The sequence below is a fragment of the Astyanax mexicanus genome, chromosome 12 (genome assembly GCF_023375975.1).
Source record: "Astyanax mexicanus isolate ESR-SI-001 chromosome 12, AstMex3_surface, whole genome shotgun sequence".
In the NCBI taxonomy this organism is placed as follows: Eukaryota; Metazoa; Chordata; class Actinopteri; order Characiformes; family Acestrorhamphidae; genus Astyanax; species Astyanax mexicanus.
In genome coordinates, this window is record NC_064419.1 from 1,096,728 (window position 1) to 1,123,328 (window position 26,601).

At 39.7% G+C, this 26,601-nt stretch overlaps 1 protein-coding gene across 5 annotated transcripts in view; it reads left to right on the top strand.

Annotated features, from left to right (window-relative positions):
* LOC103035951 (tight junction protein ZO-2) overlaps positions 1–26,601 on the top strand; it is a 117,848-nt gene that overhangs the window by 38,557 nt on the left and 52,690 nt on the right. The window contains exon 1 of one of the 5 annotated variants that reach the window (XM_049485819.1): positions 2,067–2,631. The exons of 3 other annotated variants lie outside the window; for them this stretch is intronic. In XM_049485819.1, the coding sequence (XP_049341776.1) occupies positions 2,575–2,631 (57 nt within the window). In that variant the 5' untranslated portion in view covers positions 2,067–2,574. Of the gene's footprint in view, positions 1–2,066; positions 2,632–15,386; positions 15,515–26,601 lie in introns of those variants that run through there. One more of the 5 variants, XM_049485820.1, reaches the window with a different exon arrangement.

Below are 26,601 nucleotides of genomic sequence, written 5' to 3' on the forward strand. Positions count from 1 at the left end.
ATAAAAAGAAATTACGAAAATGATCAGGGGTGCCCAAACTTGTTTATACCACTGTAAATACAAATGCATTGTTTTATATTTAAAAAAATGATATACAGGTAGGAATGAATACTGTAGGAGGAAAAGCAGAAGAGGAAAACAACGTGGGCATAAAAAAGCAACCTATTTGCATGCATGGACACACACAAACACACACACACACACACACGTACACGCTGCACTGTGGTGCTGTTCCTCCAGAAAGCCACACAGAGGCACCACCCCTTTACCATTAACAGAGGCAGCTGAAGGTCTTGTGTGTTCGGATGTTGATCACTGTCAGCAGGGCTGAGCTGATGGAGGCTGGGAGATGTTATCATGTTATCATGGCCTGACTGGGTGTAACTCGTCCTCTGATGATGAGATAAACCCTGATTGTGAGTAATGAGGTCAGTCGTGCCCTGTGGTCAGTGTATTGCTCATTTACTGTAATGTTTAAAAAAAGAAACATCTCATTTATTTTAAGTGCACAGGCACGTGGACTAACTCAGCAACACGCACATATTACAAATACTGTCTCTCTCTTTATATACATATACATACAGCTCTGGAAAAAATAATAAAAAAATAAGAGAGCACTTAAAAATGATGAGTTTCTTTGATTTTACCCAATTAAAAATCTCTGGAATAAAATCAAGAGGAAGATGGATGATCACAAGCCATCAAACCACCAAACTGAACTGCTTGGAGTTATCCAAAAGCAGTGTGTAAGACTGGTGGAGGAGAACATGATGCCAAGATGCATGAAAAAAAAACTGTGATTAAAAACCAACAAGGGTTATTTCACCAAATATTGATTTCTGAACTCTTAAAACTTTATGAATATGAACTTGTTTAATTTGCATTATTTGTTGAAATGTTGTCCGTAGTTTATAGAATAAAACAACAATTTTCATTTTACTCAAGCATAATAAAATATAAATAGCAAAATCAGAGAAAATCAGATTCAGAAACTGAAGTGGTCTCTTCATTTTTTTCCAGAGCTGTATATATCCCAAAAAAAATTGAATATCATTGAAAAGTTACTTTATTTTAGTAATTCAGTCACAATATGAAACTCATATATTATATAGATGTATTAGATACACAGAGGGATCTAGTTTAAGCCATAATTTATTTTATTGTTGATTATTATTATGGCTTACAGCCAGTGAGAAAACAAATATCAGTGTCTCAGAAAATAAGAATATTATATAAGACCAATTGGTACTTTTAGAGCAGTGTGGGCAGTGTGCCAAATCCTGCTGGAAAATGAAATCTCCATATCTCCGTAAAAGTTGTCAGCAGAGGGAAGAATAAAGTGCTGTAAGATTTTCTTCACTCTCCACTCTTCCTCCAGACTCTGCCCCCTTGATTTCCTTTAAATGAAATGTAAAATTTACTGATGATCAGTGATGGTTTAATGGAGAGTCATGTCTGTCATCTGCTGGTGTTGATCCACTGTGTTTTATTATCAAGTCTAAAGTCAGTGCAACACATTTTTATTTTGATGTTTTCGCCCCTTCCAATCTGTTCCTTCCAATCAATGTTTTTTACTTTCTTTAACTGAGCTTTCAGTAAGTTTCTCTAACTATTTATAAATATTTTTAGTCAGTGAGTCAGTCAATCAGTCCAGCAGGTCTATAGTCTTCTGACAGCAGACAAGAAAGAGTTCTCTCTTGTTTGTTATCCAGTAACTTTGGGAGAACAGCTAAATCAATGTTTGCCAGCTGGACGAATCCATCGTAAAGGGGTGAACAGTGGAGGAGGGTGAATTATGTCAGAGCTAGTCTTCTATTTGTTTACATTTTAAAGCTTTAAAAGCTATAAAATCACACAGACAGAATTTTTAAAAGATTTTTAAGCAGAACATCATCTTGATATTGTATTATACAGTCAGTTCCCTTATTTAACCTGATTAAACACAGCAGAGAGAGCACCCCTCTCAGAGCTGGAGTTGGTATGGTCCTGATGTGGGTTTGGCTTGGTTGAAAGTGGCTCTCTGTAGAAATGTTTCTGTAGAAGAAGGATAGTTACAGAGAGAGAGAGAGAGAGAGAGAGAGAGAGAGAGAGAGAGAGAGAGAGAGAGAGAGAGAACAGTAGAGAGAGAGAAAGAGAGAGAGAGAGAGAGCAGGGGTGAGAGAGAGAGAACAATAGAGAGAGAGAGAACAGGAGAGAGAGAGAACAGTAGAGAGAGAGAGAGAACAGAAGAGAGAGAGAGAGAACAGTAGAGAGAGAGAACAGTAGAGAGAGAGAGAGAGAGAGAACAGAGGAGAGAGAGAGAGAGAACAGAAGAGAGAGAGAGAGAACAGTAGAGAGAGAGAGAGAGAGAGAGAGAGAGAGAGAGAGAGAGAGAGAGAGAACAGAGGAGAGAGAGAGAGAACAGAGGAGAGAGAGAGAAGAGTAGAGAGAGAGAGAAGAGGAGGAGGAGAGACTGGTTTTCTCAGTAGAACAGTGTGACAGCTCGCCATGCTTAATCCGGGCAGAAGCGGACTGTAGGAAAGCGTTCACACTCGACTTAATTCAGACTGAACCGGTTTATCTGAGGAGCGCGAGATGCCCGTCAGAGGCGGAGGAAGAGCCGCGCACGCGAGCAGGAGCGGCAGCGCCGGAGTGAGTAACCGGATTAAACCCGATCTAAACGCTTTAACCCGCAGTTTCAGTTATTTAGTATATACAAACGCGTGTTTACACAGGGAGAGTCTGAACTGAACTAAATGAGTGAGCGGTGTGTGAACGGGCTGTTTTTACAGCGGTCAGTGTGAAGTGTTTACTAAACTCATTCACACGCTCACCTGTAGAGCTTTCCCTCACAATCTACATACTGCCTCTGTCTTACTGTAACTCTGTGTTACACTGTGTTACACTGTTTAGCTTTGGGATTCTGTGTTACAATGTGTAACTATAACTCTGTTACACTGTTTTACTCTGTAACATTGTGTCACAATGTGTTACAGTGTGCAACTCTGTGTGTAACTCTAACTCTGTGTTACATTGTGTAATTTATTTACATTGTGTAACTTACACTGTTTATCTCTCTAACAGTATGTTACACTGTGTAACTCTAACTCTGTGTTACATTGTGTAATTTATTTACATTGTGTAACTTACACTGTTTATCTCTCTAACAGTATGTTACACTGTGTAACTCTAACTCTGTGTTACATTGCCTAACTCTGTTACATTTTGTAAATCATTTACATTGTGTAACTGTTTCACTGATTATCTCTGTAAACCTACTGTGTAACTGTGTAACTTTGTTACACTGTGTAGCTCTAACTCTGTGTTACATTTTGTAATTCTGTTACATTATGTAACTCATTTACATTGTGTAACTGTTACACTGTTTACTTCTGTAACCCTGTTTTACACTGTGTAACTATGTAACTCTGTGTTACACTGCATAACTGTGTAACTCTGTGTTACATTGTGTAACTGTGTAACTCTGTGTTACATTGTGTAACTGTGTAACTCTGTGGACTACTGTATGTTCTGTGTACAAAGTTTCAGTTAACTGTATAATTTCAGAGTGACACTGAGAACAGATTCACTTGTAGGTGCTTTTATCCATTGTGAGTTTTTATCTGGGTTTATTCTTATTCATGTCGATATTAGAAGTGTATTGACTAAAATTAAGAATTATATTGTGAAATATATGAGAAACATGTATCTCTAAAATGATGCTTTTACAGGTAAAGGCAAAAACAAAGGAGATCAGTGTAAAATTAGCTACTAGAGTTTATGCTAAGTAATTGTACAGCATTTTAGTTCAAACTAAAAACAGAGATATCAGAGATACAGTGAGACTGATTACAGAAGAGGAAGGTGTGTAAGTGGGAGGGAGGGTTTTAGGAGATTATAGTCCGGGTAAAATGCAGTGTATATATATTATTTATAGGACTGATTTGTTAAACTTGGCTAAACAGAGTGTGAGTGTGTGAGTATGTTTGTGTTATAGTGTAACAGACAGATTACTGAAATGTGGGTCAATTTTAACTCTTAACTCTTAAAGTGCTTAAAAACAGTCCTTCATGCCCTACAGATGGTTTATGCTGGTACTTCAACCTGCCTTAGAGAGTAATGTGGGGCCTCTGGGGGGGACCCTTAGGACTGGGTAGTATAATCACAGTCCTAAACTCAGGTCTTACTTGTAAGAGTGCTGGTCTTTCTTTAATTGATGTGTTTGGGTTAGACGTGTACCTGAGCTCATTCTGATGGTGGCAGTTTAGAATAAAACTAAAGCAAATCAAGATCATTTGTATAAAATGAACGTATTAGACTTTATTTTTGGATACACAGAGTACATTATTTAGTGTCATTGCAAGTTTGATCATCGGATCATCATGGCGATGTTGGTGGTGTTGGTTTTGGTGGTTCTGGCAATTTACCATTCCTTGTTTGATAATGGGGTTTGGGGGTGGGGTTTGTTGGCGATGTTGGAGATGTAGGCAATGTTGGCAGTGTTGGCGATGTTGGAGATGTAGGCAATGTTGGCAGTGTTGGCGATGTTGATGAGGTTGGCAGTGTTGGCGATGTTGATGAGGTTGGCAGTGTTGGCGATGTTGATAAGGTTGGCGGTGTTGGCGATGTTGGTGGTTTTGGCAGTGTTGGCTGTTTTGGCTGTGTTGGAGGTGTTGGCAGTGTTGGCTGTGTTGGTGGTTTTGGCAGTGTTGGCTGTTTTGGCTGTGTTGGAGGTGTTGGCGGTGTTGGCGATGTTGGTGGTTTTGGCAGTGTTGGCTGTTTTGGCTGTGTTGGAGGTGTTGGCATTGTTGGCTGTGTTGGTGGTTTTGGCAGTGTTGGCTGTGTTGGAGGTGTTGGCAGTGTTGGCTGTGTTGATGGTTTTGGCAGTGTTGGCTGTGTTGGTGGTTTTGGCAGTGTTGGCTGTTTTGGCTGTGTTGGAGGTGTTGGCAGTGTTGGCTGTGTTGGTGGTTTTGGCAGTGTTGGCTGTTTTGGCTGTGTTGGAGGTGTTGGCAGTGTTGGCTGTGTTGGTGGTTTTGGCAGTGTTGGCTGTTTTGGCTGTGTTGGAGGTGTTGGCAGTGTTGGCTGTGTTGGTGGTTTTGGCAGTGTTGGCTGTTTTGGCTGTGTTGGAGGTGTTGGCAGTGTTGGCTGTGTTGATGGTTTTGGCAGTGTTGGCTGTGTTGGTGGTTTTGGCAGTGTTGGCTGTGTTGATGGTTTTGGCAGTGTTGGCGGTGTTGGAGGTGTTGGCAATGTTGGCGGTGTTGGTGGTGCTACAGGTGCTAGCGATTGACAGTTTCTTTACATTCACCAATCTTTACGTTTTACAATTTTTACATTCACTAATATCTACGGTCACCAATCTTTAAGTTCACCAATCTTTACATGTAAAGTAATTATTAATAATCACATACTGTGTTTAATGTTACTGATACTGTGTTTTTGCAAATGAATACATCATTTCAAACTAAATTTTACAATACCATATAAAACAATCCAGATATTTCCTTACAAAAAGGCTTCACCTTCTTGTTGTTGTTACAGTAATTAATAGCGTTTGCTAATTAAGATTATTGGCTAATGACTAGTAATTCTGATTGATTCTGATGTTTATTTAGTGTTTCTCCGCAGCGCTGTGTGTGTGTTTATGAGCGTGGTGATCTGAGGGCACCTTGGTTTGACCTGAATGAGGCCGAGTTTGGCTGAAGTTGCCTCATTCTAATGGTCTGCTGATCTTGTGTGGGAGGTGCTGTTATTGCATCAGAGCGTGTGGGGAGTGTGTGTGTGTGTGGGGAGGTTGTGTGTGTGTGTGGGGAGGTTGTGTGTGTGTGTGTGTATACCCCAGTGGACTCTGGTTGGGTTGAGTATTGTCCGTCTGGCTCGACGGGGAGCGGTTTATGTGGTGGATTATAGGGCTCCCGCGAGAGCCGGGTCTGGATCTCTGGGTGAAACAGGACAAGTAATCAGACCCAGAACCGCGGCTCAGAACCGAACCGGACTGGGTTTAATCAGCTGTGTTCACACACATCCCCCAGAACTGAACCGGACCAGGTTTAGGTGTTAGAGTGGTGTTTGGGGCCTGTAAAGAGGAGTTATGCAGTGTGTTATCGGTGGGGTCAGGGTCTGGTATTCTGCAGGAATATTGCTTTTCAGATTTGTGTCAAAGGTCATAGAAAGCATTTTATCACTGTACCGCAAAATACTGTTCCCAAAATAGCAACTTTACCCCCCCAAAAAACAGTTTCTTAACTTTTACTGGACATTAGTGTAGAAATATTTTATTTCATTCATTTTAGAACTGTCAATCAATTAATTAAACGTGATGCAGAAGCGAATGTTCCTTAACATTGCGTTTAAATTATTTTTGTTTGTTTCTACTTTACAAATAATAAGCAGCCCTATTCAACCTCACATGCAGCTTTTATATTAAATCCAGCGCAAAAATAACCTCCTTATATTTCAGTTTGGAAAAAGTATTGCATTTTTTTTGGTATTAATCACAGTGCAAATTAGAGGTGTGCCATATCATTACATTACATTACATTTGGCAGACGCTTTTGTCCAAAGCGACCTACAATAGTCAAGTACAATGTAAAATAAGTTTAAAGGTAAAACATCTTTGGATAGGGATAAAAGGAGGTCAAAGGGGAATAATAGGATAGAGGAGTGAAGGAGGGGAAGAAGGAAATGAGGTTAGAAGCAGAGGTTAGTTAGTTAGAGGTGTTAGGAGAGTAAGAGCTCTTTGAAGAGCTCTGTCTTCAGGAGTTTATTAAAGATAGTGAGAGATTCTCCTGATCTGGTAGTAGAAGGTAGTTAGTTAGAGGTGTTAGGAGAGTAAGAGCTCTTTGAAGAGCTCTGTCTTCAGGAGTTTATTAAAGATAGTGAGAGATTCTCCTGATCTGGTAGTAGAAGGTAGTTAGTTAGAGGTGTTAGGAGAGTAAGTGCTCTTTGAAGAGCTCAGTCTTCAGGAGTTTCTTAAAGATAGCGAGAGATTCTCCTGATCTGGTAGTGGAAGGTAGTTAGTTAGAGGTGTTAGGAGAGTAAGAGCTCTTTGAAGAGCTCTGTCTTCAGGAGTTTATTAAAGATAGTGAGAGACTCTCCTGATCTGGTAGTAGAAGGTAGTTTGTTCCATTTGTTCCATCCGTTTGTGCCATATCGTATCGTACACAACAATATCCCCAACATTTTTTAATTAGTGCACGATATTATATGCTGAAAAATTCACAAATTCTTGTATTTTTAAATATTTTTTGCAGAAGCATAATCTTGAAAAAATTTATTACATTTTTTGTCATATCGCCAAGAGTATCTTTATCGCGAAAATACCATGAAATATTGTGATCATTTGTATTATTTTAGGGCCATATCGCTCACCCCACTTTACAATTAAGTTATATATCTTAATATAACAAACCCACAGTTTGATTTATCAGATTTTATATTTATATTATATCTAGGACAGCTGTTCCTGAATCTCAGATGTTTGGGCGTGTTCAGTAAATCACACTTCTCCTCTTCCATCAGTTTATATCTTCAGATCCCGTGTCCCAGTGCTTCTGATTACACAGACAACTGGTGAGATCTTAGACCAGTACTCTGACTCAGTGGTATGGGAGGTATGGGTATTGAGCAGCTGGCCAGGTTTAACCCCTCAGACCCCCGACGGGAGGAACCTGCAGACTGAAGCTCTAATTAGACCCAGCAAATGTCTGGAACAGCCTTCCAGTTTCCTCCACTCCCACAGCTGTGCTTCAGACCGTCTCTCCTGCACTGATCACGCTTTTATTTAATGAGACGAAGCTGTTCTGTAACTGTGAGATAGCACTTTTATACAGAGCTAGATTTACAGCATTCAGAAAGTGTGATTTGAGGTACAGGTGTTGGAGAATGAAACTGAAACAGCTGGTTTTAGAGCACAATAATGTATTGTGGTGACGGACAGTTCTGGTGGAAACAGGAGAGTTGAGGTGCACATTGAATTCTGCGTGATTTGATCAGCTGTGGTTTTATGTTTTTTGGATACAATCCAGGTTAGCACCCGAACATCCCTTTCAGACAGCTTCCTCTTACAGCGTCCACAGTTAATCCTGTTGGATGTGGTTGGTTCTTCTTGGTGGTGTGCTGACATTACCCTGGATACCGTGGCTCTTGATGCATCACAAAGACTTGCTGTCTTGGTCACAGATGCTCCAGCAAGACGTGCACCAACAATTTGTCCTCTTTTGAACTCTTTTGTCACCCATAATGTTGTGTGCATTGCAATATTTAGAGCAGAACTGTGCTCTTACCCTGATAATTGAACCTTCACACTCTGCTCTTACTGGTGCAATGTGCAACTAATGAAGATTGGACACCAGGCTGCTCCAATTTAGCCATGAAACCTAAAATCCCACACTAAAATGATGACTGGGGTTTCAGTTTCATTGTTGAACCCCTGTACGTCAGTGTTTTAATATTTATTTTAAGGATTGCATAGATAATATTACATGGCAGTACATGTTACATCTACAGCAGTGGAATATGAAAAAGTGCAAAATGTTCAGTAGTGCAGTTATAAAATTTTTGCAGTTAGTAGTGCAATGCATGGCCCATGACTTCACCAGCCTGAGGTGCACAGCTTTCAACACGAGGGTTTACAAGCACGGCCCAACCATGTGAATGGAGGCCATGCGATTACCTCGTGTTTACTCCTGCCCCCCCTCCTTGTGCTCCCCCTCCCCCTCATGATTCTCAGGCAGCAGCAGCCTGTCACTCACACAGACACAGAGACAGCGCTGTGTATCTACTTACTGTGGTAAGAATCAAAACATAAAACATTGCAACATGCAGAACGTTAACAATATTAGACGTTTACTACAGCAGGAGGTTTAGAGATTAGCCTGGAGTGAGAGTGGGTGTAGTGTGGCTGTGTGTGGAGAGGTGGAGGAGGTGGTGGAGGAGTAGTAGGAGATGTTGGGATTGTGTGGGTCAGTCTTGGAGTATCTTATCACAGTGGGTTTATTGTGAACAGCACGCGTCAGAGACAGGAACAGCCCGGCTGCATTCCTCACACACACACACACACACACACTGCACACAGTGAACTGCTCCAGCAGCCATGCAGAACAACCAGGCCAAAACCCACCTAAACATTAACATTAAAAACAGGTCATTTCAGCAGAGCTGAACGGGTTAAACAGCATGAGAGCAGATTAGGACCTAACCTATATATCCATCAGCCAATCAGATTGATGTTGAGGTCAGAGGAATTTGTTAGTTGATTTTGTTAGTGTTGTTTTATTCTATAAACTACAGACAACATTTCTCCCAAATTTCAAATAAAAATATTCTCATTTAGAGCATTTATTTACAGAAAATATGACTGAAATAACAAAAATAAACATGCAGAGCTTTCAGACCTCAAATAATGCAAAGAAAACAAGTTCATATTCATAAAGTTTTAAAAGTTCAGAAATCTATATTTGGTGGAATAATCCTGGTGGTTTTTAATCACAGTTTTTCTCATGTTCTCATGTTCTCCTCCACCAGTCTTCCACACTGCTTTTATCTATTATAGCCAAAAGAGTAAAGTTATTAACTGATATGCTAATGATGACTGATGGAAAAGACTCAAATGTAGAATCACTATTTGCTTCACGACAGGCCACTGATGCATTTTCTATTTATGTGTTAAGTGCTTATTAACGCTTTATAACCTAATTAATAACTGTTAATATACTTCTTTATAAAACTGTTTATAAAGTTTTTTCAAGTATTTTGAAAGTATCACAAAGACCATAAAAAAATATGCTGAAACTGGCTCTCATCAGGACCGCCCCCAAGAAAGGAAGAGCAAGAGTTTCCAGCCTCAGAAACTGCAAATTAACATTAAACCGATGTTTCACAGAGTATTTTGGCTTGTCCAAAACACGTCATAAAAAAAAAACGTGATGACTCTCAATCAGACGTCTGTTTCAGTTTTTCCTCTGGCAAATTTATATTCAAATCCAGGTAAATGGGTGTTAAAGTGATGCTGTGTGTGAAAGCTGGTTTGTGATTGGACGGAGGGGCCGGTGGGAGGATAATGCTGATCTCTGCAGTTGGTAATTATCTCAGACTGTTTGTCTTTTTCTCACTCGGGTGATAAAAACACCGAGGCTATTTCTGTCCTTTAGCATTTCTGTCCTGTCCGGTACAATGTAAGAGTGGGAATTCCTTATGGATAATCTTCACTGAGAATAAATCTGAAATTGTAGCATTTATGGAGAAAATATCCACAATTCTCCAGATGTGGAGAAATCTGGAAATCTAAGCTTACTGTAAATAAACAGAATTACACTTTTATTTACTTAACTTAGCTTTCTTATAAAAAATCATGATTGCATATATAGTAGTGTATATATTCTATATATTTTATTTTGTTTAATTTTGGGTGCTTCTGTTCTGTCATTAAAATAAACTCTTTAAAAGGGATACTTAAGCCCTATCCAGACGGGATTAGTTTCTCAGGGGGACGTCTGTAAAAAATATTTCCAACTTCTACTCTTTAGTGATAAAACTCCTGCGTCCGGACTGCAATTGAACAAAGAAACAGCAGGACCAGTGAGTTTTTAGGCTTTTTTCTCGATCATATGACATCACAGCGTTCAGTAGCTCCTCCATTTCCACTCGCTGTTGTGTTTTTGTAACGTGGATCTCCGTGGAAACCGTGGCGCGCCAAAAGTGTAATTACTGTGCGCGGCAGTGGACGAAGAGCTATTTTATTAAAGACGAGGAGATGAAACTCAGAGATGTGCGTCCGGACGGGAGTAAAATTACCGGAGGAGCACGGAGTTCACAGAAAAACAGTAGATAATTCAGCCTGTAATTTTCTCAGACATCCTCATACGTACATGGTCGTTCTGGACGGGAATAAAATCTGATTTATAATGTATTGTGAGATTCTTTGCGATTCCCAGCACTAGTTTTTTGTTACTCTACAGTAAATGTCCCCCCTATACTTGTTGAAGAAAATCTTGTTTTTTTGTCCAGAAGATTCCAGATCAGTCCAGCAGATTGTTTGGTTAGAGTTGAGAGACATAAGAGTTGTTATTTCCTGAGTGAACATGATGAATCTGATTAGTTTAATCTTGGTGCCGACAGGAAGAGAGGAGTTTACAGAGAGCAGACTCTCTGATCTCAGCCACGCCCCTTCAGATGAGTTCAGGAGGAGAGAACTTCTGAGAGAACTTTATCTGAGAGATAATGAGAGATAATCTTCTGCGCTTCTCCTCAGGCTCTTGTTTCATGTGAGGAACAGGCAGGAATTCTGGGAACTTTGTAGAGGTCATTGTTAGTCGGTGACTGGTTTCGTCAGGGCGGGGTTCGGGCTTCTTTTAATTTACGGCTTCGCTAATTTGAGTTAAATGAAAGCAATTTATATTCACAGTCCAGTTAGCGCACAATAACAGGAAGTTTGGTGGAGCCTGCAGGCGATGGTTTTAAGGACAGTGGAAACGTCTTTGTAAAATTCTGATTTCCCTCGGGAAGCTCTTTAATTACAGGCGCTTTTCCTCTTTTTAGGTGGAGGATTTTGGCGGCGCTGAGCTCTCTGACAGGAGGGTGCGATGTCGCGTGCTGATGTTTTTCTATGGTGAACAGTATAACTGTTATTATTGGCTGAATCACAGTCTTTATGTGGTGTATAATGACTGTGTGTTTCAGTGCAGTGATTTTTCACTATGGCAGGGCGTAAGGCTGAACTCTGAGATCTCAGCTCTGAGATCTGTATGTAGGAACACTGTACGAGTTTAACTTCCTGCCGAGAGTCTTAGAAACAATAGACGGATCCCAAACGCTTGATAACAGAGCAGATAGTGGAGGAACCCGGCCTGACCGTGGGGGAGTGTCCCTCAATCTGACTGAAATCTGATTTTAGAAGCAGAGCTGTAGAAAAGATTCCCAGCCATTTCTCTAACTGCAGTTAATTTAAAACATAGTTCTAACTTAGTTTTTACTGTTTATAGTGGAGGGAAGACTCTAAAACATACGAATCATTCGAATCATTTGAAGAAAACAGGAAAATGTATCATAGAATAATGAAAAAGGTTTTTGAAACAGTTGTAATTAACTGCTTTGTCTTTAGATAACATAACTTATTATTTATTGTGAAGAAAGTCAGTATTAAGAATAGACGGAAGTGAGTTTTTTACTGTGAAGAAAATACTTTTATAGACAAGAATCCAGAAGATTCAGAACATGGAACTGAATTCCTGTTGAGAATCAAGTAGTTTTAGAGCATAGAACTGATTTTGTGCTATATAAAAAAAATTTAATTTTCTATTGTGAAGAAAGCCACAGTAGTTTTAGAGCTTATGACTTATTTCCTACTGTAAGGTAAATACATTAAGAGCCACTTCCTACTGTAAAAAAGTATTTTTTCGAGTATAGAACCCATTCCTTACTGTGAAGAAATTAATTTTAGAGCATAGTTTTAGAAAAGTCATAGAAAAGTTACTGAAATTAATATAGACTAATAATATAGATATTAATATAGATTAATATAGAAATCTTTTCTCATTGTGAAAGAATTTGTTTTAGACATAGAATTCATTCCCTACTGTGAAAAGAAGTACATTTTTTGAGTGTGCTGAAGTTTAAGTCCTCCTTAGAAATTAATTTAATTTAACTTTTATTCCACATATCTCCTCTTCCCACATTCAGACGTTTATTGTTTGTTTATTTAGTTCAGAAGCGTGACCCTGCCATTATTCACTCCTAAAACAATGCGTGAGGAATTCCAAACATGCAGACAAATCCCATTATTTCTCAATTACGGAGTGAGATCTCCGGCTGGCAGCTGAGAGGAGGAGAAAGAGGAAGAGGAGGAGAGATAGAAGCGAGTCACTGGAAAGTGAGGGATGGTGAAATGAATACAGGGCTGTTTATGCCCACAGTTTGAGTCACTGCTGTTCAGTGCTGCTCATTGTTTAATCCAGAGCTGGAATATTGAGCTGTGAGAGGAGAGAGAGAGAGAGAGAGCACTGCAGAATTATGAAGCTCCGCCGTGCAAATTTCATCATCCGTTTAATGCACTCACTCACTTTTCACGTTTCACGAGAGTCTAATAAGAGCTGCAACACCATAAATCACACCAACACCTTACAGAAAACTCAACTCCAGAGATTTTAAAAGTGAATGTGGAGCTGTGCTCCTCCTCAGAAACCTCTAAACTTCATCACAGTGGATAATGATAACGATACTCAAAACACTAAATTAAAATAAAATTTTATTATTGAATACGCTAATGAAATGGCACAGCCCTAACTGAGATATTTAAAAAAGAATACAAGAATTTTATCTGATTTGTAACAGTAAAATATAGTCTAGAGTCTAGAACCCATTCCCTACTGGAAAGAAAGTAGTTTCAAAGCATATGACTGCTGTCCTGCTGTCCTGCTGTTTTAGAGCGTAGAACTGATTTCCTACGCTGAAGAAAGTAGTTTTAGAGTATAGAACATGTTCTCTACATAGAAGAAAGTAGTTTTAGAGTATAGAACCCATTTTTACTGTAAAGACAGTGGATTTAGAGCGTAGAACTCATTTCCTACTAGGAAGTAGTTTTAGAGCTTAGAACTCATGAAGAAAAAGATTTGTAAAGAAAAAAATTGCTTTTAAATATTAGGGTCAGTCAAAACAAACAAAAAAAAAAATAAAAAAAACTTTGAAAGTGTCCTCAAGTGCAGTCGCAAAGACCAATGAAAACATTATAATGATGAAACTGGCACTCATCAGGACTGTTGTACAGGATAAGTTCCCCAGATAAGAGCATCTAAATGCTTATTCACATTTAGGTATTTTGGTTTGTTTAACACTGTTTTAAGTTACTACATGATTCATTATGTGTTTCTTCATAATCTGGATCTCTTTAATATTAATTTATAATGTAGGAAATAATAAATGAATGAGAATATATCTCCACACCTTCGTCTGTGACAGTATTGAGTTATTGTTCTAAATCACGCTGTGTTCTGCTCTGCTCAGGTCATCTTTTAAGTTTTCGGGTCACCAGGCGTTGAGGTTTGGGAAAAGCTAGAGCTGCATTCTCCCTCAGCACTTTCAGCACTTTCAGCTCTCTGCTTTCTCACCACTATAAAGCTCTGAGCTTCAAAACTGCACCAAGATGCAGTTCCTCTGTGCTCTCTTTAAACTGACAGTACCCCCCCCATCACCCCCATCACCTCCATCACCCCCTCATCACCTCCTCCGGGCCGTGCCTCGGGCTGAGATCCGGTTCAGATCACTGCTGTATTTACTAACACTCCACCCAGCCCTTCTGAGGAATGTCTGTCTGAGACGAACACCGAGACGAAGTTTTTAGACTCGCTTATGTAATTTAATGCTCTGCATACATGACATACCATAGCCTATAAATATAGAGATAAAACCACTTTTTATAGATTTTATTTTAATTATTTTATAATTTTATCCCATTTTCTTCCCAATTTGGAATTCCACTTACCTTACTCCATCCATACTCAATAGGCCTCCACCTATTACTGGTCATAGGCTTGATGGCTTGACACTCGCCTGGCCATCACCGACTTAATATTAGCCAATGAGTGACAGACACCCGGCAAATATTCAGCATGCTAGATATTTGACCCAGTCCGGGACTGGGAGTCAGGAGCAGTGGCTACATACTGCTAAGAGAATTACAGACAAAAAAAAAACACGGGTAAGCTCGAAAAAATATTGAATAATATTTTTTTATATAATTTATTAGTCGCATAAAAGGAACAAAGCAGAAATCCCTCTGATGTTGCATGAAGCTGATTATGAGGAGAACTTTAATTTATGTAAAAACTAAAACTAGAGCACTAAATACTGTTAATTAATAATATGAGAGAAAATCATGATTACAGATGCATGTGCTGACCAACAATAGTTGGTTCACTTTAGGGTCTTGCAGCATGTTAATGTTACGATACCTAACATACTGCACAGTTCTAATAAGAAAATATTGGCTGAAGCTTTGCTGTTTCTTGCTGCCTTTGCTTAAACTCTGCATGTCTGATCACACATCCTGATTATGTTTGGAGTTGGAGAAAAAATATAGTCCTTAATAGTCCTTTAAAACACAAGGCATGTCCTGACTGATGAAATGCATTTTAATTCCAAATTATTAATTTGAAAGTCTCACCTGTTTGTCAGATTTTTTGGTTTTATTGTTTTTAGCATGAGGCTAGTGGTTTTATAGTCCAGAGGAAACTGTCAGTCTCCTCACAGGGCCCAGTGTCCAGCATATTACCTTACAGTACACAGCGGACAGCCATCACCTAATTGGCTGATGGGCAGCAGATTGGGCAGAAACTAAACACCTATTCGTCCTTGCGGCTGCCGTGTTCAGACAGTGTGCAGTGCACTGTGGGAGAAATGCAGGTGAAGCTCAGATCTGTCGTCTGTCTTTGTGTTGATGAATGGCCGTTTATCACGGAGGGATAAGAGAGGTGGATTTCTGGCAGCTTGTGAAGCAGCGGGATGAGACGCTGAAGAGATGATGGCGGTTAGCTTTCTGCTGCAGGTAAGATCAACAGGACCCGCCGAGAGATCATTAACCTGCACCTGATACCTGAGGAAAAAACACACCACGCCACCTGAGCACAGCGTACGCTCTACCACTCTTTACCTCTCTCTCTGTTTCTCTCTCTCTTTACCTCTCTCTCTCTGTGTTTGGGGGAGAGATATGTGGAGCTAATGGGCTTTTCATAGCTGGACTTTAATCCTGGAATGGTTTCTGCACCTGGGCACTCTGGCGCTGGAACTGGGCGAGGTGTGTGGATCAGGTTACTGAAGTATTGGGATAAAAACAGGGTTATGTAAACAGACGTACGAGTACGAGTGCGGCTGACTGGAGTTTCTTTGGGTTCTTTCTGACACTTTTCAGGATTTATTCTGGATTTTTTCATGTTTAAGCAGATGTGGAGCCATCAGTATTGATTTCATTGCAATGTGAGTAATCTGAAAGTTATTCTGGTGTTTAAGAAGGGAATGCTTTAACATTAGCTCATGTGATCGTGGTCCTCCGGTTATTTTAGTCCTGTCCGGACACACATCTCTGAGTTTCGTCTCCTCGCCTTTTATAAAAGATTGTATTTTATTTATTTTATTTTATTTTATTTGTCACCTGCCGCACACCGTAATTACACTTTGGGCGCGCCACGCACTTTGGGGTTTCCATGGAGATCCACGTGTAAACACAACAGCGAGTGGAAATGGAGGAGCTACTGAACAGTGTTATGTGGTGTCATGTGACTGAGAAAAAAGGCTAAAAACTTACTGGTCCTCCTGTTTTTTCAGTCGCAGTCCGGATGCAGGAGTTTTATCACTAACGAGTAGAAGAAGTGTGAAATTTGTTTTACAGATGTCCCTCTGAAAAATAGTCCCATCCAGACGGGACTAAAATGACCGGAGGAGCGTGGAGTTCAGAGAAAAACACGTACATGATCGTTCTGGACGGGAATAAAATCACAGAGGATAAAAAACATCCAGAAAATTAAACCCAGAATCTCCTGAGTAACTAATCCTGTACAGAGAGGGCTTAAAAAGCCTTAAAATAAGTTGTTTTAATCGATTAAATCACCCTAAATCAAGCTGCGTGGTGTATGGTTGATGGCTCGCCTAAAGACTCCTACAATAGTGTCTTTACATTTAAATGATTATATATAATTCCCTATACCTTCAGATTCCCTGAAACAAACTCTTACTTTAAAAACTAAAGACTAAATGCAGAAAACAGTGCAGACGAGTCCGTGTTAAGAAGCTCTTTGTATTAAAGTGCTGTAGTGAGCTGTTACTGGTGCAGAATGAATAGTACAGCTGAATTACGCAACCATGTCACATGTAGAACGTATAGAAACCAAGACAGACAGGCCATTATATCAGTCCCAGAGGGACATTGTCTCGTTACAGCAGCACTGCAAGACACGTTTACACACACATGCAATAAAGTGGGTCTAAATATACACAATATACACAAACATTGCTATTTGTTACTTCTAATGAATTCATAGTGAATAGACCATTGAAAAGGTTACAACATAATAGGAAAAAATATATTTTTACACTGACTTTAATTAAAAGATAAGAAGTATAGAGTGTTGAGTATATCAGTTCTTAAAAATCAGAGTAATTTTAAGATTAAAGGTCTAGAAGTGATACATTTTGTCTGTGTATTAAAAATAATTGATCAGATTAATTAACTATAACTATTTTATGTGATTAATCAAGATTAATCACGTTTCTTTTTCTATCTAAGATTTAAGATTTAGTAATGGATATTTAAATGTAAATAAAATGATAAATGTAAGATTTGAAAATTGATTTTTTTTTTCTTATACTAGTGGCTTCATTGTTTTTATTGTATTAATCACAGCAAAGTTATGTGATTAATCATTATACAAGTTAAAAAGCTGGATTTTAACTGTATTTTAGGAGAGAAGCATTCATCATTTTTACTTTATTATAATATCCTATATATTATATAAGATATTATATGATAATATAGTTTTGATGCCTTTGTGATGAAAACGACGCAGAGAAAGAGAAAGAAAGAGGGAGAGAGAGAATAAGAGAAGAGAGAGAGACAGAGACACAGACAGAGAAAAATAGGGAGAGAGAGAATAAGAGACAGAGAGAGAAAGAGAGAGAGAGTGAGATTAAATCCATATTTTAGGCTTAAATAAAATGTCATCTAGCTACATTATTCACTCCTAGTAGGTCGCTAGGCTCTGGGAACTTAGTAATTTAAGTTTATGTTTAATAAAATGAACTTTTTAACAGTTTAACAGTTCCCTGATCACTCATGTACGTCAACTCTTTAACAGCAGTAGTGAAATAGTGTATAGAGTAGTGATGTTTAGAGAGGTTTATAGAGGTTGTGAGCTGGTTTAGCTCAGTGTAAAGTGATTGGTGGGAACAGAGGGGTGTGATGTATGTAAAGTAGGTATAGTGATGTAGTGTGAGCTGTGGGAATGTGATTGTGTGATTGTGTGTTGGTGTGTGAATGCGTGTCTGTCTCGCTGTCGCGCATGGCCTCCTGATGGCACTAATGTTTGTATGTGGAGCATCTCTGAGTGCTGTTATCTGTGCGCGAGAGCGGAGCTGCTATTGTCTGAAGGTCATTGTTTGGATGTTGAGTGCGTGGCCTGACCCGTTTCTCAGTGCCGGGTTATTTTAGTGAAGGCAGGACTAATGATGTATTGATGTGGCAGCTCTCGGATCAGCATAATTAGACGACAGTGCGACAGGTCACGTGACCACTGGCCCGTCTATCTGTCTGTCTGTCTGTCTGGGCCCTAGGCTCTGGGCGAGAATGCGAGTGGAAAACAGTGTGTTTGTGTTCAGTTTAAATTATTCTCCATAACTTTAACTTTCACAATTTAGCCTGGAGCAGATTCTGTCAAATTCCTACAATAATTGGCTTTTTTTGTTGCACGTTGTTGTTTTTACAGTTTTTATTATAATCTACAGACTCTAGAATTTCCAGACTGGGAATTGAACCCTAGTCTCCCACATTGGAGGTCTCTGGCAAGTGGTGGTGTTATCCACTGCACCACACCAACCACAGTCCCACAAATTTTCAATGGTCTTCAAATCTGGGGTTAGATTTACAAAAGTGCCATTAAAAAAATTCTCCTTAGATGTGCTTTTTCTGAACTTAAAACTCATAAATATAAATATATACACACACATAACACATTATAATAAAGCATTACAAACATGGCTTTACATATTTAAAAATATATAATGCACATCATAGACATGTTTATTATCATGTTTATAATGCATTATATATATATATATATATATATATATATATATATATATATATTATATTTTCTGATATTCAATTTTCCAGTAAAAATATATATATATATATATATTATTGTACGCTCCTAGTACTGGAGCCTCAGTATTAGAGAATGGGCTCTTCAGTTTCAGGACCTCGTGTAGGCCGTATATCTGTCTGTCTGAATGTAATGGATACACGCGTATGTCTGTCACGTCTGGCGGGTGAGGGGGGAATCTGCGAGAGCGTGAGACGGGACCACTCCCAGCTCTCGCACAACAGTTACTGCAGCCTTCACCACAACCGTGAACCAGCCAGGAATGCCCTAAAAATACCACCACTCCTCCACCGCTCCTCCACCACTCCTCCACCCCTCCACCACTCCTCCTCCACTCCTCCACTCCTCCACCACTCCACCACTCCTCCACCACTCCTCCACTCCTCCACCACTCCTCCACTCCTCCACCGCTCCTCCACCACTCCTCCACTCCTCCACCGCTCCTCCACCACTCCTCCACCACTCCTCCACCACTCCTCCACCGCTCCTCCACCACTCCTCCACCACTCCTCCACTCCTCCACTCCTCCACCGCTCCTCCACCACTCCTCCACTCCTCCACCGCTCCTCCACCACTCCTCCACCACTCCTCCACTCCTCCACCACTCCTCCACCACTCCTCCACCCCTCCACCGCTCCTCCACCACTCCTCCACCCCTCCACCGCTCCTCCACCACTCCTCCACTCCTCCACCGCTCCTCCACCGCTCCTCCACCGCTCCTCCACCACTCCACCACCCCTCCACCGCTCCTCCACCCCTCCACCACTCCTCCACCACTCCTCCACCACTCCTCCACTCCTCCACCACTCCTCCACCACTCCTCCACTCCTCCACCGCTCCTCCACCACTCCTCCACTCCTCCACCGCTCCTCCACCACTCCTCCACTCCTCCACCGCTCCTCCACCGCTCCTCCACCCCTCCACCGCTCCTCCACCGCTCCTCCACCACTCCTCCACTCCTCCACCGCTCCTCCACCACTCCTCCACTCCTCCACCGCTCCTCCACCACTCCTCCACCCCTCCACCGCTCCTCCACCACTCCTCCACCACTCCTCCACCACTCCTCCACTCCTCCACCGCTCCTCCACCACTCCTCAACCCCTCCACCACTCCTCCACCACTCCTCCACTCCTCCACCGCTCCTACACCACTCCTCCACTCCTCCACCGCTCCTCCACCACTCCTCCACCACTCCTCCTCCACTCCTCCACCACTCCTCCACCCCTCTACCGCTCCTCCACCGCTCCTCCACCACTCCTCCACCGCTCCTCCACCACTCCTCCACCACTCCTCCACTCCTCCACCGCTCCTCCACCACTCCTCCACTCCTCCACCACTCCTCCACCACTCCTCCACCACTCCTCCACCGCTCCTCCACCACTCCTCCACTCCTCTACCGCTCCTCCACCACTCCTCCACCCCTCCACCGCTCCTCCACCACTCCTCCACTCCTCTACCACTCCTCCACCACTCCTCCTCCACTCCTCCACCACTCCTCTACTCCTCCACCGCTCCTCCACCGCTCCTCCTCCACTCCTCCACCACTCCTCCACTCCTCCACCGCTCCTCCACCGCTCCTCCACCACTCCTCCACCCCTCCACCGCTCCTCCACCACTCCTCCACCACTCCTCCACCACTCCTCCACCACTCCTCCGCCCCTCCACCGCTCCTCCACCGCTCCTCCACCGCTCCTCTACCGCTCCTCCACCACTCCTCCACTCCTCCACCACTCCTCCACCACTCCCCAGTGTTTCTCCACTTTCATCACAGTTACTGCTGCTCACACACACACACACACACACTCGCAGGCCGTGGTCTCTGCACAGCTGGACTGAGTGTGTTGGGGCGGGAAGCTGCTGATGGTTTTTACCTGAGTCATTTTGTTTGTTTGTGGTGGAAATCTGAGCTGTTTATAGTAGAATTTGAGAGGAGCTGTCGGGTCGGTTTAGCGGGTTTAAACTCCGGTGTCAGGATTCAGTGTGAGGCTGTTTGTATTGGTGGGAAATATGACGATATATTTGATGTGCTTTGAGTGACATCATGATATGCTTACCTGAAAACACTGCACATATATTCTTCACCTGTTGGACTGACTAACTCATTCTAACTCTCTTCTCTGCTGAAACTGAGACTAATCTGAACTAAATCTGAGCTAAAGGCTAAAGCTGCTGTTTCCATGTGGGTCAGCCAGACGTCTTCCTGTTGCAGCTTTTTTCTCCAGTTTCTAAGAGTCTTTATTTGAAGGTGTAGGAAACAGTACTCACCGCTCTCTGACTTCATCTGTAATTCCTCTAAAGAAAATAACGTTGTGTTTTTGTGTCTTTGTGTCTTTTTCTAGTGATTATGATGATGTAAGTGTGGAAGTGTGGAAATGCTACTGCAGTAGTAACAGGTTCAGCCCTGCTTTACTACAGACAAAGATTTTTGCATCCATTTCCTAAAAAGTTTTTTTTACTTTTTACACACTATACATTTAAGTTCATTTAAGTTCACTGGATTTTGTAGCATTTCAGTTTTTTTTACTGGACCATAAACCAATTTAAAAATAGTCTATTTTATTAATAAATCATTTATATGAAGTGTTAAATCATATTATTAACAATTATCAACAGTTCCTGGTATTTACTTTCTCTGCAGTATTTTATTCTCTGCAGTAACACAGATGACGTAAAGTATAACAAATTATTGTTTTTTGTTATGAAAATGTTAAATAATAATGATCTAAAAATATGATTGTGATTGTCTTGGGTTAATTATTTTAATATAATAATATTCACTAATATAATATGTTTAATTATGCTGTTCTGAAATATTGTTAAATCGACCGATATCAAATCGATTTTTTTATTTTATTTAGTGAATCAACAATGATACCCAACCCTAATCTGAGTTTATCGTTTACCTTCTTCACATTTTTCAGTTTCATTCCACTGACTTCCTCCCATTACCCTGTCTTAAACCAGAGATAGAGAGCAATTATGGGATGTAGTGGCTCTACTATTTTAAGAGACGGGGGTATATATATTTATATATTTATATATTTATATATATATGTGTGTGTGTGTGTGAGTGTATCATTAACAGCTGTCTACATTACCGGAACCTGTTAGCGCTAGCGTAAATTCCCACAGCTGAAGTGCTGCTCTGACAGGCTGGTTAAGCCGTGTGTCGTCTCAGGCTGTATTATTAGCGCTGTGTTTAGGGGGGGGGGGGGGGGGGGGGGGGGGTGTTTATATGAGCTTTATTAATGTAGTGAGTGAAATCTACACCGGAGCTCAGAGTGAACCCCTCTCTCTCTCTCTCGGATGATCAGCAGAGCGAGGGTCAGCACGGCCTGAATCAATCCGGAGTTATTTATCCAGAAATCCAGCTGACGGCGTCCAATCAGCACCTCCAAATAAAGATTCCTGCTGCTCAGTGGATTAAAGGAGCCGGATATCCCGTCCGTCTGTCTCAGAGACTCGAGTCTGACCAGATCTGTGTCTGATCTCCTGTAATTCTGTCTGATTTTGGAACAGATAGCTGATTAAAATGTGTTTAATACAATAAAATAAAATAAAAAGTTTCTTATTTGGCTTGTAGTGGCTTAGAGTAAAATCAAAACTCAAACTTTGAGGTGGGCGATATAGCCCTAAAATAATGTCACGATATTCTCGCGATAACGATACTCTTGCCGATATGAAAAAAAAAAAACACAGAATTAAAAAAAAAATTCAAGAACACATTACTGCAAAAAATTAAAATTACATTTTATTATTGCACACAATATGAAATGGCACTAAGATATCAAAAAATACAATATTTTATCAGATTTTAACAGAAGTCAATGATCCAGAATGATCAGTCATGATACTACTAATAATAATGCACTCCAAATATCTCCATATATCCAGGATTAAAGTAAAATAAATGATACTGGACAGATATAATCTGTCTCTAGTAGATATAAAATGGGAAATGAGAACAGTTTGAACAAAAAAGTGTAAAAAACAGTACCCTAATATGATAATTACAATTGGTACTTTTTTCTTAGTGTGGGCAGTGTGCCAAGTCCTGCTGAAAAATGAAATCCCCATCTCCATAAAAGTTGTCAGCAGAAGGAAGCATGAAGTGCTATAAGATTTTTTGGGAAAACACTGTTCTGCCACCCCTTTTTGTGCTGGGGTTGCCAGATATTTAGTACCAGGATATTTAAGTGTATAAAAATATTCTTAAAGATAATATTATTATTCAAAACTGTATTTGTGAAAAAGACCAGTTTGGAAGAAAAACTACAAACCTGGCAACCCTTTTAATGGATATTATTACTATTATTAGTGGTAGTATTAGTATTAGTATTAGTATTAGTGTTAATCTTATTGAAGTGTCAGTTTTTCTAACTCTGCAACAGACTCTTACAAACAGGCTGAAAGATGTACAGGGCTAGGGTAGTAATATTAGCTAAGCTAACGTAGCCTTAGCATTTTTTCTTCTTTACCAAAATACTGACTTCCTTTCTCTGTGGGATTTATTTCACTCAGATAGGATGTGCAGCACTACTGAGGTACGTTTATTTATATCACTGCTGAAATAAACTCATGATCAGAATTGCACTGCTGAGGTAAATGTATTGTGCCTTGTCGGTGAGTCTGCTGGGATATTAAAAGGTTAGTCTATTAACTTTATTAATTGGTAAAAGTGTCAAAATGAATAAAAACCTACAAAAATAATTCTTCTTATTATTATTTTATTATTCATCTATATATTTTTTGTACGTTCTTATTAAAAATGAAAAGAAAGTCGGTCTCTTAGCGCTGAGCTGCAGCTCAGTATGAGCAGTGTTAGTATTTAGTGATAAGGCTGGAGCTGCTCCTCTGCGGCGACGCGACGCAATTTATTCCTCTTTGAAGAATAAATCAGTCTTTTAATGAAGCAGCGCAGAATCAGCAGCACCAAACCTCCAATAATAAAAAAACAGTTCAGAGTCAAACTGGAACTGATTTATTCATTAGAATAAAGCTAAACTATTTTAATATTACATTTAGCACCACTTTAAAATAAGGGTCCTTTATAGAGGGTTTATATATAGTCTATTAATGTTATTAATTAAGTTGTAAATACTTTATAAACCATAAATAAGCAGTTACAACCCATACTGTTAAACCTCAGATCTTTCTGGATGCTTATCTTACTTGGTCTGTTCTATCATATACATATAATAACTTAATAATCTACCCAGATTAATCATATATCCAATAAAAATCATAATAATGGAGTGTATATTAACATAAAATATAAAATAACATTAAATTACTAACCTGACTTTATATAAAAAAAAACAGAATTAATAACTTATTAATGGTTTATAAAGTATTTACAACCTAATTATTAACCAAAAGCAGGTAAAATGAGTTTATTAAACAATAAACAAATAAACAAGCAAAGGGCAAAAAAACAAACTAAAAACAAACTTAAAAACAACAAACTTAAACAAAACAGGGCACAGGAAAATAAATAAGGATAAACTATCACCATCTTTGTTTCTTGTTTTTTATCATTTTATTTTTTTGACTATTTAGCACTACGGTGTCCTTGAGTGAAATAAAATGTATTATCCATATATATAAAGGTTCTTAGTTTGAACTGCTCTTGGGTTCTTCACACTCAAACACCACATTTTTTAAGATGTAGTTTTTTAGGTAACTGGCGTTGCTTAAAGCAGCCCATGCAGCACCTTTTCTGTCGGATAGTGAACAGAGGAGGAAGTGGGAAAAGATTCTATTAAAAGAATATATTCACAGTTTCATCATATCCTCAAAGCCAGCTGGAGCCGGGAAATCTCCAAAACTACAGGAAGCAGCACAAAACTGTATATCAGTATAATTAGTTTTAATATTCCTGGTGTAAAAATCAGAAAATAATCTGATTATATTTATAAAACAAAGAAGTAGGACCTATTTTTGCGATTTATAGGCGAGTCTTTAACCGCGCTCAGTGCAGCTTGATTTAGGGCGTGTCAGTGTGTCTTTGCTATCGCAAAATAAAAATTCACACTGTTCTTATCATTTCCCATTATATATCTATTAGAGACAGATTATATATATTGTTCAGTATCATTTATTTTACTTTAATCCTGAATATATGGACATATTTGGAGTGCATTATTAGTAGTATTAATAATAACTGATCATTCTGGATCATTGACTTCTGTTATAAATCTGATAAAATTAGTGTTTTTTTATATATCTCAGTTAGGGTTGTGCCATATCATACCATATCATATCATATATCATATCATATTTTACGCAATAATGAAATGTAATTTTCATGTTGTTGCAGTAGTGTTTTTCTGATATATATATATATATATATATATATATATATATATATATATATATATATTATTATTATTATTTTTTTTTAAATAACATTATCGTGGAAATACCATAAAAATATCATGATATTATTTTAGGGCCGTATTGCCAACCTCTACTTAATACAACACAGATGCAGTCTGTGAATAAGAGAACGATTATTAATATCTCTTTCAAACTGCATTACATCACATTAATCACTACATTAATCACCATTAAAGCGCAGCTGATGTTTCTGCTGCTCTTCCATTAAGTCAGTTTGAGTCTCAGGTTCTGCAGTAGATCTGCTGAAGGCCGTCAGTCTTTCTGCTCAGTTTATTACTGAGTATTTTACAGTACACGGCTTTATTCTGTATAACAGTGAGCCTTTATTATGAGGCGACGCTGTGGAGTGGACAAACAGAGGCCGAGCTCGGCTGGACCGGCTCTTTAGTCCCAGCTTCAGTTTTTCTGTCAGTGTGAAAAGCGTCCTCTATTTATAGGCCTCTCAATAGAGCGTGCAGAGAGAGTGAGCTCACTACATGAGGTCCGTACCACCCATTATTCCTCTTATATCCACCAGAACATTAGATAAGAGCTCCTCATTCATGCTCTGAGACTGAGGGGATAATAATAATAGATCATTCTGTAAATACAGTATAAAAGTGTTATGTTTAAATGTTAAATAGTCATGCAGTGCAATTGTGTATTGTGTTATGTCATTTAAAACAACTAAGAGAGACTCAGATTAAATAGAACAATGCATGTTTAATTCATGCTTTGTAATAATATTTAGGAAGTTTTTTATCTTCAGCCAGAGTGTGATTCTTTATTATCCATTGTCCATTGTAGTATGTTGTTTGTATTGTTTGGTTATTTTCTCTTAATCGTAATACTGTACTTCTTTATGCAGAATTTCTTTGTTCAAATCATTGCTAGACACATATCTCTTTTTACAGAAGTTAGAATAGGTAAATGGGCTTTTAGTCCTTTGCACACAATTACTTTTACATAAAGATAAATAGATCACAGCTCTATTCTTACCAGTTTCAATCCCTTTCAGAACGAGCCGTTTTTTTTGCTTGCTATTTCCAGATTGGACGAAACTTGAGTGCGTGTGTGTGTTTAGAGATTAGCAGAAGGAGGGTCTGTGATGTGTGTGTATGTGTGTGTGTGTGTGTGTGTGTGTGTGTGTGTGTGTGTGTGTGTGTGTGTGTGTGTGGGCTCTGATCACTTTAAACACTGTGGAATGTCAGTGCGTAAGTCCTGGTAATCTGCTTTCAGACGCTGACTCTCTCCGAGTGTGTCCCGCTGCGAGACGTTCCTGGAGAGCAGGACTAATACTCAGGCATTGTGTTAAGCCCCGCCCCCAGCACCTCGCGGCTGGAGGCTACAGGAACTCTGTGCTTCAGTCTCCTTCCTCTTCAGG